At 42.5% G+C, this 16113-nt stretch overlaps 1 protein-coding gene across 1 annotated transcript; it reads left to right on the forward strand.

Moving 5' to 3' along the window:
* Nucleotides 1-963: 963 nt before the first annotated feature.
* On the forward strand, nucleotides 964-15410 carry LOC139415662 (fermitin family homolog 1-like). Its single transcript, XM_071163782.1, has 15 exons — nucleotides 964-1093; nucleotides 2893-3051; nucleotides 3867-4100; nucleotides 4396-4533; nucleotides 5459-5645; nucleotides 5828-5930; nucleotides 6061-6168; nucleotides 6891-7022; nucleotides 7256-7305; nucleotides 7607-7838; nucleotides 7950-8026; nucleotides 8122-8269; nucleotides 12705-12829; nucleotides 13002-13143; nucleotides 14551-15410. Exons 2-15 carry the CDS (start codon nucleotides 2901-2903, stop codon nucleotides 14722-14724), a joined length of 2001 nt encoding a protein of 666 aa, XP_071019883.1. The 5' UTR covers nucleotides 964-1093; nucleotides 2893-2900; the 3' UTR covers nucleotides 14725-15410.
* The last annotated feature ends 703 nt before the right edge of the window (nucleotides 15411-16113 follow it).

Consider the following 16113-nt stretch of genomic DNA (forward strand, 5'->3'; position numbering starts at 1 on the left):
TAGTCTACACCTGTCGTTTACAAGACATGTGACAAATAACATGTGATTTGATTTGATTTATATTTTGATGTCACCACAAAATACTTAAATGATGGTGGCAGTCTCAGACTGAGCAAGTGCCTCGTTCAAGTGCTAGTCAGAACTAAGAAACTCGGACATTTCCGACTAACTAACTGGTTGTAGTTAAACAGGTGCCGCGTTCAACGAACCAGTTTCCTAGTTCGGACGAGTAGATGAACGTGGCATATGTAGCAAACAGAGCAGCGGACGAATTCAGTTTGAGTCGTTCAGGTAAGGGTTGGCTACTCCTATATGCTCTGTCCATCACTAGTATCCAGTTGGTGGCAGGCTTGAGTCATCGTTACCTCTGTAGGTCTATTTTCAATTACTTTTCTGTGTTTCAATACATGGAGTTTCTAAATGTTTCATTTTCTTACGTAGCCTAACATGTTGAACAGTAACTCAAATCATATTGGATCTTTAGTTGTATGAATGCATGTGTAATGCCACTACGTCAACAAACAAACAACAAATACACAAATAGGCTACATTACATAAGTGCAACTATGGTGACTACACATTGAATCAGTGTTATGATTCATCCGGACTTACACATGGAGACAGGATGTTTGTGGGTCTGACGAGATGTTATTAAAGTAAAGGGAAGGTGCGCTGACTGACTGGCTCATACAACTCAGACTAACCTAAATAGGAAGTGTCCCTGTTCCTCTCCAACACACCCATTCCAAATAATAGTTAGCCTTCTGTAATTACGCAAGGCTATAGCGTAACGTGTACAGCCTGACACCACATGCTAGTTTCATGAATAGGCCTAATACAGGCAGGAGAACATTCATGCGACTGAGACATTTGACAAGGTAAAGCTGAAGCTTCATTCTTGCCGTTTTAATAAGTGGGGTTGTTTTGTGGACGTGGACTGGACTAGGTTGTTTCCTTACCTGTGTGAACTGGGCGGGTACCCGAGCGAACGGGACAACAGACCGCACCACACTCACAACAGAAGGAGGAAAATAGATTTCAGAGACGGAATATATATATATATATATATATTTTAAAAAATACTTTGATCAAGGTGAGTTTTCTATTTTATATGTGTTCTATTACAGTCAACTTTGTTTTTAGCGCGCTACCTGCGATGTAAGGGCGCGAGTAGAGATTGTAGCCTTTACACCTGGCTGAGGTTCGGGTAGTTTTAGCTTTGTAGGCCTAAATGCGGTGGGCTAGTCTACTGTAGCCCTAGATAGCACATTTGCTGTGGCATATGCTAGTCTACTAAATGTATAGGAAAGTGGGGTAAGTTGAGACATTTATAAAAAATATATTACAAAAATCAGCATATCTCCCTCAAGGGAAATTTGACTTGGTAAAAATCTGTTTTTTTTGGACCTAACTTGCTTACAACCTTTTTCCCATGACATGATGACCTCTTCCTAAATATTTGGTCAAATTATACATTTTGTATAGAAACAAGGGTGGCTCAGCTTACCCCTTTAGCTCAACTTACCCCACTCTCCCCTATCCTGGAAATCTATATTATAGTCATGCTTTTTTTAAATTCATATTTCATCATAGAGGAGTTTCAGAACATTTTTATGAGAGCTAGAGATGGTTATTTTCTTCCAGATTTCCTCATGTGAATAAAAATCATTTATAATTTATTGCTGCAAAACAAACATGGAATCTGGGTTCAATAACATGTTCTCTACTGCCCTCGTTTTGTATTTTCACGTGTGAAGTAGTCTACACTGTATCTCATTTGGTGCAACACCTTTGTTTTGGATATTGTAGCCTACAACTATTGACCGACTTTCCCAAGGCCTGGCTATAAATGCAAACCATGTTTTTCCATCACTCTTTGTTCCTTGCGCTCCACATTCTTATCCTGGTGGTTTGCCTATTAATGCACAGTAGGCCTATTTTTGTCTGTCTCTCTTTTGAGGGTGTGAAGTTACAGCACACCCTCTCTGTACCCTGCAGACACTAGTATTGACAGGTTCTGACCCCACAGCTATGTGAAGTGAGTGAGAGGATCACGATGACACATTGTGATCTCTATTAACTCAATGCTTTAACACATATCAACCATAAAACCATAGGCAATAATTTTTTTTTTACTTCAAATACATTTTTCAAAACACTTTAACAATAGTCCCTCCCTATAGCTGTCCAGCTAGCATACTTTGGGTATTCGTACTATCTAAAGAGAAACAATGAGACAGGTATTTCTACATAGCCTCGGGCGACAATCTGACTGAGAATCTGAGCAGCTCGGTAAGTTTCTGCCATTGTTCTGTGTGTGTGTCCCATTGTTTACCGGGTATTAAGACGGGGGATGATAGAGAGACACAGATCTAGGTTGTGTGGTTGTTTTGCATAGTCTCTCCTGTGCCAGATTCGTGTCCCTGCTCGTCACACATTCCATGGATGGAACCCATAGTCCTCCCTCGCTCCCTAGAAGGGAGAAGCCCTTCAGAACAACTCTAATTACACGTAGTGCAGTAGTTTCTTCCCTCCAGACCAGCTGTGGCGTTCTACTAGGAAACCAAAGTGTTTTATATGTACGTTACGCTGTTTTGCTTTACCTCTGGCAGTAAGTAGCCCAATGGTTTCTACACATGGATATGTGTGATATGTGTGTGAACGGATGTTTTATTCCTAAATGTAGCACCACCTCAGACACTGCTTTCAGTCAGCCAGTACAACAGATGACATGCCCTTTCACTGACCTGTCTTCAGTCAGTGTTTTGGGGAAGCCACAGCAGGATCAGTCGCTCAATCATACTTTCATTCATACAGCACGTTTTAACCAATACATTTGTCTATTGAGTCCTTTATCTCTCTGCTAACCTCCTTCTCTCCCCTCCTCTTCAGGAAGGGCTATGGTATCCACAGCAGAGTATGGCAAAACGTCGTGGGAGCTGTCGGTCCAGGTAGACCAGAGAGATGGAGACGAGGGCATGAGGTTTAAACTCCGAGTCAAGGGAGACCTGCACATTGGAGGACTCATGCTCAAACTGGTGGAGAAGATCAGTGAGTCTCTCTCGCTCTCTCTCTCGCTCTCTCTCTCTCTCTCTCTCTCTCTCTCACACACAGTACTAGACTGGAGAACACACCCTGGTTTGTCCTACATTCCTCTATACTGCTGAGTAGTATTGTTTTCCCACAATGCTTCAGTACCACAGCCTGAAAGGCTGAAGTTCACCACTTTATCTCGTATCTATTCACCTGGGAGAAATCTCCCAGAGACCCTATTCCCTGTGTCATGCGCTATATTTGACAGTTATTATGTCTACAAAATGAGTGCCCTACATGGGCAATAGGGTGTGATTTAAGACACAGGCTGTGTTTTATCCAGGATGATTAGACATTAGGGACTTCCTCGTGGGAAGACGGCAGGAAAGTGGCCTAAGGCAAGGTGTGTTGTGTTTGTTACGTCATCGTTAAGTAGGCATATGACTACATGTATATGATTAAGCCATATATGACTCAGTGGCCAGTCATCAGACTGGACTAACAGTGGTCTGGGTTTAGCTGTAACGCTCACAACATGTCTTAGAGAATCATCAAGCCACACCCATCTGCTTCCTGTGGGGACTTCTTATGCCTGCTGCAGGTGGTTTGTTTGGCGTAAACTTATGGGCAGAAGCTTTCTCGTGTAGTCCGAAACGTACACATACTCCATGCTGAAATTGTTCTTAGACAATTGAATATCAATTTGAATTGTGGATGAAATATAAAATGATACGTATTTAGTGGCAACGTTTGCACTTTGAGGAAATGCTGTCCTTTTACCCAACCATAACCCCTCTCTTTCTCTCTTTCCCTCCTCTCCCTCTCGCCGCCAGAGGCCCCTCAGGACTGGTCAGACCATGCTCTGTGGTGGGACCAGAGGAGCTGTTGGCTGCTGAAGACCCACTGGACCCTGGACAAGTACGGTGTCCAGGCGGACGCTGACCTGCGCTACACTCCCCAGCACAAACCCCTGTGCCTGCAGCTGCCCAACATGAAAACGGTCAAACTCACTGTCAGCTACTCTGCCGTCGTCTTCAAGACCGTCGCTGAGATCTGCAGAGCGCTCAGTGAGTACCCTAACCGGGCAATAGTGCAGCTCCGAAAGAACTAGATCACCGTTTTAATATGGTGAAGTTCCCAATACGGGAAGTGTTAGGGGCTCGGACCTATGGGGTAGGGGTTTAAATCTAGATGTAAGGATATAGGGCTAGGAGTCTAGGATCTAGGAGTCAGATAGGGTGCAGTGTCTCTCCTTGACCCGGTCTTCCTTTTCCCAGGCGTCAGGAGGCCATAGGAGAGGGAAGGGGTTAGGGTGTAGTCTAGAGGTCGGATCTCTCCTTGACATTCTTCTCTCTCCTCCAGACATCAGGAGGCCAGAGGAGCTGTCCCTGCTGAAGCCTCCAGATGACCCGTCCAAGAAGAAGAAGAAGAAAGACAAGAACCCAGCACTGGATGACATCTTAGATATGGACAGCATCAGCGGAGGCTCTGGGGGAACAGGTGAGAGACACAGTGTTGTTTGCGTTTTTTTAAGCATATGAATACAATGTTAATGATGTGTTGTTAGATGTACTGTATCTTCAATGGTCAGATTCTTCCAATCTGTTTTCATGTGACGATTTTTCAACCAAGTTAGCCAGTTAGCCATATCCTGGTGACAGCCCGTCCCTGCTTTAGCCAACCCCTTTATTGTCGTCTCTCTGTCAGTATAGCTTTGTTGAATCATAGAAACCATCAGGGCCTTAGGCCAAGTTATCCCCATTGAGAAGTTAGGCTCAAACTCTCCTCATATCGCGATGGTCTGTTTTCAATCACGCTGTGAAGGGATTTAATATATCACTATTGCAACACAGTCAAGGTTTTGAACCTCTGGCTAACTCAGTGGGTAGCTACTGACTTTTATGTCTCACACCACCACCAGATTCCACCCACATGGTGGCTTCCGTAGACTTCTGAAACAATCTAAGAAGGAATGGAGAATTCTATAAAGTTTCTGAAGATCTAAAAGAATACAGCAAGCATTAAGGAAATCTGAAAGAATAGAAGCTATAGTTCGCTGCTTTGTTCTCAAGGCTTTCGTTACCGCTTACTCTGAAACGCAGGCACACACACACTTTCCGTGTCGGTGTGAGTGTACAGTAGCTACGGTATAGGGCAGCTGAGGATTCCACACCAACTCATAAAACCAGCCTCATTTTGACAGTTGCTCTGAACCGTTTCAAAGGAATTATTTCTGAGTTAAAGGCTCTGCTGCTTTTAAACAAATGTAGACAGGGCCATTTCGCCCCCGCAATCCTCTATGCTCCCATGAGGCCTCACTCCTAGGCTAAAGGCGAAACTGATTCTATATCAGCGTTCTCACACAGAGCCTTTATGAATATGGGCTCTGAGTTGTATCTCCTCTTCCTCCACCTGACCCCTCCAGGCAGTCCCCTGTACAGTAAGACTATGGTGCCCACCTACGACCCAGAGAACGGGACTCCTGCCTCGGCCACCAGCCTGTGGTTTGGGGACAACCCACTGACCTCCAGCCAGCCCAACCTGCCCCCTGCGGAGCTGTCCAAGATGTACCAGCAGCTGTCCATGGTGGATAAAGCCATCATCAACGCAGGGTAAGAGTTACTCAGAAACAAAAACTCCATTGGAACGAATAAACCTTGAGGGGAACCAGACTCTATGGCTGGACAGGTAGAAAAGACGCTAGTTGTTGCTATGCTGGAGGGCACTACTCTGTCTCTCCCCTGAGCACATAACTTCCTGGTTGACTGTGACATGCTGCTGGTGTGATTGACAGGTGGCTGGACTCCTCCCGCTCCTTGATGGAACAGGGCATCGGAGAAGATGACAGACTGCAGCTACGCTTCAAATACCACTGCTTCTTCGACCTCAACCCAAAGGTTACCCTAACCCCTAACCTTAACCCAAAGTGGGAGTTTGAATACCACTGAACCTCAACCCTATGGTGAGACTAACTGTAACCATAACCCCACGCCTAACCCTAACATTGACTGATTTGTGTGTTTTCAGTATGATGCTGTGAGGATAACCCAGCTGTATGAGCAGGCTCGCTGGTCCATCCTACTGGAGGAGATCGACTGCACTGAGGAAGAAATGCTAATGTTCGCCTCCTTACAGGTAGACACACACAAACTCAAACCTGCCCACGCGCACGTCACACATTCAAACATACACGCACACATACACACTCGCGAGCGCCAATGAACACACACACACACACACTCTCACACTATTGTCCATCTGGGAGATCCGGTTTGGAGTCTCATTCCAAGAGAAGGCCTGTTGGGACAGGAGGAAAATCCCATAGGAAAGAGGGAGGGAGGGACATCTGGCTATCACCCTGTACTCCTCTGGGTGAGGAAAATATGAGAAAATATAACTAACAAAAAACTATGAAGCGAAAAACCTATGACTGTTACATGTTAAATGTTCTTCATCTCTGACTTTGATATAATTTTACATTTTTAACAATTTAGTAATTTAGCAGACGCTCTTATCCAGAGCATACCTTTGAATATATTTTTCCATGTTCTAAGCTGATATAGAAACCATTGTGAAATCCCTGAGATGGTTATTGCTTTCACCTGCATAATTACTGGAATCACAGGGCTCTCTCCTCCTCCCGGTCTTGTGTTATCATCTGGCCTCAAGTGTTGAACTAAAATCTGTTTTTTAGGGTTCAAACCTGCCATTTAGACAGCTAAAGGCTGGGTATATTTCATTTTTTTCAAAGTTGTCTGTTAGTTTTGTGCTCTTCTTGTCTGTTGTGTATTGTAAAATCTCCTGTTATATTCCCATCATTCACTGCTGATTATTAATGATTGTCCACATTGTTTCAGTATCACATATGCAAGATGACCATGTCCACGGAACCTCTGGACTTCTCCAACGAACCAGAGATGGATGAAGTAGAGGCTGCCCTATCCAACCTAGAGGTCACACTTGAGGGAGGAAATACAGACAGAATCCTGGTTAGTGTAGATGTCCTACATATGAAGGATTAATATATATTTTTTGACATATAAATGATAAACAAGTGTGTATGTCATTTGTTTGCTACCGTTTGTTTTCAACCGTTTCAGAGGGTTCAACACCTGTATTTAAGCAAAGGGTTTGATGGGTAGTCTGCTTAGATTGCATGTCTCAACGTGATGATGTCACTAAGTCACAAGATAATTGACAGTTGCTTGTTCCCGCCCCACAGGAAGACATCACAGACGTTCCAAAGCTGGCAGACTCCCTCAAGCTGTTCAGGTAAATCCTGAGGGCCCCTGTATTTGCCCAGAAACACACAATGTATTGTATACTGTACCTCTATGTCTATGTAACAGATGGAAACATAAGTCAAAGAGACCTTGAATGATAAGTGGTAGAAATAAAATGCCATTTCACTTCAGACAAGGAAAGGTTAATGCCCCACGCTGTATATGGCCTGGAGTCCGTGACACAGACGGTTCACACAGCAACATTGAATGTGCAACAGTGTGACTGTGTGGGGACACAACCCGTTCATGTTTTTCCTCACCAAGCTTTTTTGTTGTTGTTTCGTGAGCAGGCCTAAAAGACTGACGTTGCGTCCGTTTAAGGAGTACTGGTTCGTGTTTAAAGACACCACCATCTCCTACTACAAGAACAAAGAGACAGCCAGCGGAGAGCCGATAGAACAGCTGCATCTCCGAGGATGTGAGGTGGTCCCTGACGTCAACGTGACGGACAAGAAGTTTGGCATCAAACTGCTGCTCCCAGTGGCTGATGGGATGAACGAGGTCTACATCCGCTGTGACAACGTAAGAGGCTATTTCTTATTTATTTTTTTTGTTTAATAGAGTCGGGGCACCGCCAACATGACTCCGTTGTTCCTCCTACATATTGCTGTAACATTTTTGTTTTTTATCCAGGAGACACAGTATTCCAAGTGGAAGGCAGCCTGTACCCTGGCCTCCAAGGGCAAGACCATGGCTTACAGCTCCTACAGGTCAGACTTGTTTTTACCTAATACTTCACCTGCCTTGGACCACATTAGTAGGGTTGTGACTGTAAACTGACCAAGAGAAACTGTGATTGGTCCAGGTCGGAGGTGAAGAACATCCAGTCTTTCCTGCAGATGAAAAGTCTGGCGCCCCCTCCTGGTCAGGCTGCTCCAGACTTGGATGCCATGGAGATGAACGCTGAGTGCTTTGTCTCCCCCAGATACACCAAGAAGTACAAGACCAAACAGGTGGGTGTCTATCTTCAATATAGAGTGATCATTCATGATTCCGTGTTTGTGAGCCATAGACAGACAGAGAGAGGATGTGTCACCAGAGCTCTCCAGAGAAAGAGTTGATTATCTCTGACATGACTCAAGTGACACCATAATACTTATCTCAAATCAAATCCAATTTTATTGGTCACATACACATGGTTAGCAGATGTTAATGCGAGTGTAGCGAAATGCTTGTGCTTCTGGTTCTGACAGTGCAGTAAAATCGAACAAGTAATCTAACAGTTCCCCAACAACTACCAAATACACACAAATCTAAAAGGGGTGAATGAGAATATGTGCATGTAAATATATGGATGAGCGATCGCCGAGCGGCATAGGCAAGTGGCAACTAGATGGTATAAAATACAGTATATACAAATTATATGAGTAATGAAAGATATGTAAACATTATTAAAGTGACATTATTTAAAGTGACTAGTGATCCATTTGTTAAAGTGGCCAGTGATTGGGTCTCGTGTAGGCAGCAGCCTCTCTGAGTTAGTGATGGCTGTTTAGCAGTCTGATGGCCTTGAGATAGAAGCTATTCTTCAGTTTCTCGGTCCCAGTTGTGATGCACCTGTACTGACCTCGCCTTCTGGATGGAAGCGGTGTGAACAGGCAGTGGCTCAGGTTGTTGTTGTCTTTGATGATCTTTTTTGTCTTCCTGTGACATCTGGTGTCATGGAGGGCAGGTAGTTTGTACCCGGTGATGCGTTGTGCCGACCGCACCACCCTCTGGAGAGCCTTGCAGTTAATGGATGGAGCAGTTGTCCGACAGGATGCTCTCGATTGTGGATCTGTAGAAGTTAGTCAGGGTTTTGGGAGACAAGCCAAAATTTCAAGCCTCCTGAGGTTGAAGCCTCCTGAGGTTGAAGCCTCCTGAGGTTGAAGCCTCCTGAGGTTGAAGCCTCCTGAGGTTGAAGCCTCCTGAGGTTGAAGCGGCGCTGTTGCAACTTCATCACCACACTGTCTGTGTGGGTGGACCATTTCAGTTTGTTGTTGATGTGTACACCGAGGAACTTAAAGGTTCTTGTTAGCGGGCCGTGACGGTGGCACTGTATTATCCTCAAAGAAGGTGTTTAGTTTGTCTGGCAGCAAGACGTCGGTGTCCGTGACGTGACTGGTTCTCTTTTTGTAGTCTGTGAGTTCCTGTAGACCCTGCCACATACATCTCATGTCTGAGCCGTTGACTCCACTTTGTCCCTGTTCCGGAATTTTGCTCGTTTGATTGCCTTGCGGAGAGAATAACTACACTGTTTATATTCAGCCATAGTCCCAGACCTCTTTCCATGGTTAAATACGGTGGTTCGCGCTTTCAGTTTTCCGCAAATGCCGCCATCCATCCACGGTTTCTGGTTAGGGTAGGTTTTAATAGTCACAGTGGGTACAACATCTCCAATGCACTTCCTTATGAATTCACTCACAGAGTCAGTGTATAGGTTGATGTTAGTGTATAGGTTGATGTTATTCTGATGTTATTCTGTTATTCTCTGAGGCTGACCGGAGCATATCCCAGTCCGTGTGATCAAAACAATCTTGAAGCATGGTTTTCGATTGTTCAGACCAGCGTTGAATGGTTCTAGTCACTGGTACATCTTGTTTGAGTTTCTGCCTATAAGACGGTGGGAGGAAGATGGCATCGTGGTCGGATTTGCCGAAGGGAGGGCGGGGGAGGGCTTTGTATGCATCGCGGAAGTTAGAGTAGCTCTCGTGTATTACCCCCACGCGTAGTGCAATCAATATGCTGATAGAATTTAGGTAGCCTTGTTCTCAAATTTGCTTTGTTAAAATACCCAACTACAGTAAATGCAGCCTCAGGATATATGGTTTCCAGTTTACATAAAGTCCAGTGAAGTTCCTTTAGGGCCATCTTGATGTCTTCTTGAGGGGGAATGTTCATAGCTGTGACGATAACTGATGAGAATTCTCTTAGAAGGTAATATGGCCGGCATTTGATCGGGTGAGGTCTGGTGAGCAAAAGGACTTGAGTTCCTGTATGTTGTTAGGATTTCACCATGAGTCGTTAATCAGGAAGCATACACCCCCCTCTTCCTCTTCCCAGAGAGGTGTTTATCTCTGTCTCAGCTCGATGCATGGAGAAGCCCAGTGACTGAACCGATTCCGACAACATATCCTGAGAGAACCATGTTTCTAATAATACAATTTAAGATTTCCTGGGGTAACAATGTAAGAAATAAAACATTAAAAAAACAAAATACTGCAGAGTTTCCTAAGGACTCGAAATGAGGCGACCATCTCTGAAGGCGCCCAGACCATTCCATTCACTCACCATTTCAGTAGTTTTCTTATTTTTTTTAGTTATTGGGTAGATAAGCTTTAATTTAGCAGATTGTAGCTTCCAAACGTTTGTACACACCTTCTCATTCCAGGTTTTTATCTACAGTGTATATATTTGAGATTTTGTAATGTAGCCACCCTTTGCCTCCTTGATGACAGCTTTGCGAGGGGGGGGTTGAATAGTTATGCATGCTCAAGTTTTCTGTTTTCTTGTCTTATTTCTTGTTTGTTTCACCAGAAAAAATATTTTGCATCTTCAAAGTGGTAGGCATGTTGTGTAAATCAAATGATACAAACCCCCCCCCCAAAATCCATTGAAATTCCAGGTAGTTAAGCAACAAAATAGGAAAAATGCCAGGGGGGTGAACACTTTTGCAAGCCAACATATTTGTTGCAAGAATTTAGCATAATTTAAATGAAAAATTCTATGTTTTTAATCTGCCGTCGTTTTGTGTATCAGTTCATAAACCATGTGTCATGGAATCATTGTAAATCTCTTCCAACTGTCTTCCAACTGCGCCATATAGATTGCAACTCTTTTGCAATCTATATGGCGCAGCTGTCAATTTTTGGTCCTTAAATTAAACTGGTATCTGTTTTTATTTAACAATTTTCTTTAACCAATTTTGGTCATTAATGCAAGGCCGACATAAGTTCCTTACTTTTTCCCCCTTCCATTTGCCTCTTCCATTTTTGCGGTAATGCTGCAATTCATTGGTTGTAATTTTGGGTAGAGCAGACATTTCCATATATTTTTGTTAGCTGCATGTATGACAACTCCACCAGTCCTATTTATGATATAATTTACAAAGATTATACCTGTTTAAAAAAAATAGCAATGTTTTGGAATTGATTTAGTTTTTAAAGAATCAAAAGTGAGAGGTTGTAATCTGAATAAAGGGAAAAAGGTCTTTCTTAAACATGGGGTGAGACATTCTTTCTAATTTGCTAGAGAACCAGTTTGGATTTAAGTATTACTTTTGTATGACTGACGCCTTTAATTAGAGGTCTAATGCTTTAAAATGTAATAGTTTTGCCCTCCGAATTCATATTCATTTTATAAATATGCCCTTTTAATTTTGCCTGGCTTGCCATTCCAAATGAAATTGGATATTGTTTGCTCATATAATTAAAAAAAACAGGTCGCTAGGTTTAGGCAAAACCATAAGCAAATAGGTCAAATGGGATTTGAGTAAAGAGTTAATCAGGGTGATTTTTTCCCCCCACAAATAAACAGGTATTTTCATTTCCATGGTAGCAAGATCTTAACTAAAAATGTATTGGAGTCAGATAATTTATTTCGGGATATGTATACCGACTATGTCCACATTCCCGTCAGACCATTTTATTGGTAAACTACACAGTATTGTAAAAGTTGTATTTTTTTTGTAATCCAATACGTAATATTGTACATTTATCATAATTAGGTTAGAAAAAGTATCTAGATGCTCTATGAGGCTGTGGAGGGATCCAAATAGTGGATTTAAAAGAAAACAATCATCTTACAATGACACCTTTTTTTTAAAACCCTGGATTTCTAACCCCTTGATATTATTGTTGGATCTGATTTTAACAGCTAACATTTAGATGGCAATAAATATATATGCTGATAGTGGACAACCTTGTTTTATTCCTCTTGACAATTAAAACATTTCTGAGAAGTAGCCATTATTACTATTTTACACCTAGGGTTACTATACATAACTTTAACCCATTTTATAAGAGATTCTCCAAAATTGAAATTTTCCAGGCATTTATATATAAACTCCAGTTGTACTTTATCAAAGGCCATTTCAAAGTCAGCCAAGAATACCAGGCTTGATTTCCCAGATTTTTCATAGTGTTCAATACTTGTCTTATATTATCTCCAATGTATTGTCCATGTAAAAAACCTGTCTGATTTATGATGATGAATAATATAATACATTTTTGTATCACAACACTGAAGTGTAATAGGCCTCCAATTTTTTTTTATGGACTGGATCTTTATATTTACCACTTGGATCCTGTTTCAGTAATAATGAAATCAGACCCTTTCAGTATTTGTTAGATGATTGACATAATGTCTGTGTAAAGTAACCTAAATGTCCCTTTTCTGTCTCCTGTCCAGCTGACAGCGAGGATCCTGGAGGCCCATCAGAACATTGCCAGGCTCTCCCTCAATGAAGCTAAAATGCGCTTTATCCAGGCCTGGCAGTCCCTGCCTGAGTTTGGTATCAAATACTACATTGTCAGGTACATAAATGTGACCGACCAGGTTCAAACAGCTCAAGACTGTGTTAGCGAGATAAAGCCTGGGAGTTAGCTCAGGGAGCAGGTCCCAGGCAAAGTTACTCATCACACAATCATGGTTCACAAAACCACTATGGTTCCATAAAGATATTATGAATGTGTGTGTGTGTTCCAGGTTCCGAGGCAGTAAGAAGGATGAGCTGATGGGTATCTCCTATAACCGTCTGATCCGTATTGACATGTCCACTGGCCTGCCCGTCACCACCTGGAGGTTCGCCAACATGAGACAGTGGAATGTCAACTGGGAGATCAGACAGGTAAATGGTTATAGATTGATTGATTGGTTCATTGATTTATTTCATTGATTGATTACTTTTTACAGATTAGGAAGTAATGGATAATAGTTGCCTTTGAGAAACCAGTTTCTCCTGAAAATGTACAGTGGGACAAAAAAAGTATTTAGTCAGCCACCAATTGTGCAAGTTCTCCCACTTAAAAAGACGAGAGAGGCCTGGAATTTTAATCATAGCTACACTTCAACTATGACAGACAAAAATCCAGAAAATCACATTATTAGGAAATGGAAGACATACAAGACCACTGATAATCTCCCTCGATCTGGGGCTCCACGCAAGATCTCACACCGTGGGGTCAAAATGATCACAAGAACGGTGAGAATAAATCCCAGAACCACACGGGGGGACCTAGTGAATGACCTGCAGAGAGCTGGGACCAAAGTAACAAAGCCTACCATCAGTAACACACTACGCCTCCAGGGACTCAAATCCTGCAGTGCCAGACGTGTCCCCCTGCTTAAACCAGTACATGTCCAGGCATGTCTGAAGTTTGCTAGAGAGCATTTGGATGATCCAGAAGAAGATTGGGAGAATGTCATATGGTCAGATGAAACCAAAATATAACTTTTTGGTAAAAACTCAACTCGTTGTGTTTGGAGGACAAAGAATGCTGAGTTGCATCCAAAGAACACCATACCTACTGTGAAGCATGGGGGTGGAAACATCATGCTTTGGGGCTGTTCTTCTGCAAAGGGACCAGGACGACTGATCCGTTTAAAGGAAAGAATGAATGGGGCCATGTATCGTGAGATTTTGAGTGAAAACCTCCTTCCATCAGCAAGGGCATTGAAGATGAAACGTGGCTGGGTCTTTCAGCATGACAATGATCCCAAACACACCGCCCGGGCAACGAAGGAGTGGCTTCGTAAGAAGTATTTCAAGGTCCTGGACTGGCCTAGCCAGTCTCCAGATCTCAACCCCATAGAAAATCTTTGGAGGGAGTTGAAAGTCCGTGTTGCCCAGCAACAGCCCCAAAACATCACTGCTCTAGAGGAGCTCTGAATGGAGGAATGGGCCAAAATACCAGCAACAGTGTGTGAAAACCTTGTGAAGACTTACAGAAAACGTTTGACCTCTGTCATTGCCAACAAAGGGTATATAACAAAGTATTGAGATAAACATTTGTTTTTGACCAAAAACTTATTTTCCACCATAATTTGCAAATTAATTCATTAAAAATACTACAATGAGATTTTTCTGGATTTTTTTTCTCTCATTTTGTCTGTTATAGTTGAAGTGTACCTATGATGAAAAATCTTTTTAAGTGGGAGAACTTGCACAATTTGTGGCTGACTAAATACTTTTTTGCCCCACTGTATCTATAAAGTACATTAATCAGTAATAATCCATGTTGTTTCATGTCTCCAGGTGGCCATAGAGTTTGACCAGAATGTGTCGATAGCCTTCTCCTGTGTGAGTTGTGACTGCAAGGTGGTCCATGAGTACATAGGAGGATACATCTTCCTCTCAACACGCTCCAAAGACCAGAACGAGACACTGGACGAGGAACTATTCCACAAACTTACTGGAGGGCAGGAATGAACCTGGGACATCAGCTTTAATTTAGTGCCGTGGCGATCAAACATGAGGATTTGTTACAAGCTGAGACTATCCATGCATTCCAATGCAGTCAATCATTCATGTACTGAAGGCCTGTAAAAAGCCAATCCAGAGTCGAGAAAGAATTTAAATGAATTGCTGATATGGTTTTGTAGGCTACATAAATTATATTTTCATATTGTAAGTGCAGAGAAAAGTAGACGTCTTGGTCACAGTACACTACATTTGATTCTAAGACCATCTCTACAAAATGTGTGGACCATCTCTACAAGGCTCATTTGCCTGACGGTTAGGCCTTGCAATTCATTCGGCACATGGGCTGTACATCTTGTCACCTGTTTACCTTGGTGTAGCCCAGAAAAAAATCTGTGACAACCAGTGGTTGAAGAGGAGGATTTTAGGTAGTTTTACTGACACCACATTTTTTAAGTCTTTGATTTCAATGTTGTAGTCTACTTTCACAATCACTCTATTGGGCTGCTCATTGCCCTATTTTATACATATTACTTTTATACTGTTTTATAATGTAACATTTGCAATTGTATTACAAGTCCAACAGAATTTCAAAGATATTTCTGGTGGTGGGTTATTATCACGTTGAACGAGACATTTGTTGACACTGGTATTTCTCTTGACTGAACTGCATTGTAATAAACTTGAGAAACATGTTTTGGTCAGTTGTTGTCTCTGTAATGGCACAGGTTGAGAGCAGTTCGTGGCGCATCTACAAACAGTAGAATTGTCTTTCCGGCCTTAGATCAGTTATATACAGTGCCTTGCGAAAGTATTCGGCCCCCTTGAACTTTGCGACCTTTTGCCACATTTCAGGCTTCAAACATAAAAATATAAAACTGTATTTTTTTGTGAAGAATCAACAACAAGTGGGACACAATCATGAAGTGGAACGACATTTATTGGATATTTCAAACTTTTTTAATAAATCAAAAAAATGAAATTGGGCGTGCAAAATTATTCAGCCCCCTTAAGTTAATACTTTGTAGCGCCACCTTTTGCTGCGATTACAGCTGTAAGTCGCTTGGGGTATGTCTATCAGTTTTGCACATCGAGAGACTGACGTTTTTTCCCATTCCTCCTTGCAAAACAGCTCGAGCTCAGTGAGGTTGGATGGAGAGCATTTGTGAACAGCAGTTTTCAGTTCTTTCCACAGATTCTCGATTGGATTCAGGTCTGGACTTTGACTTGGCCATTCTAACACCTGGATATGTTTATTTTTGAACCATTCCATTGTAGATTTTGCTTTATGTTTTGGATCATTGTCTTGTTGGAAGACAAATCTCCGTCCCAGTCTCAGGTCTTTTGCAGACTCCATCAGGTTCTTCCAGAATGGTCCTGTATTTGGCTCCATCCATC

This window comes from Oncorhynchus clarkii, chromosome 8, assembly GCF_045791955.1.
Source record: "Oncorhynchus clarkii lewisi isolate Uvic-CL-2024 chromosome 8, UVic_Ocla_1.0, whole genome shotgun sequence".
Taxonomy (NCBI): Eukaryota; Metazoa; Chordata; class Actinopteri; order Salmoniformes; family Salmonidae; genus Oncorhynchus; species Oncorhynchus clarkii.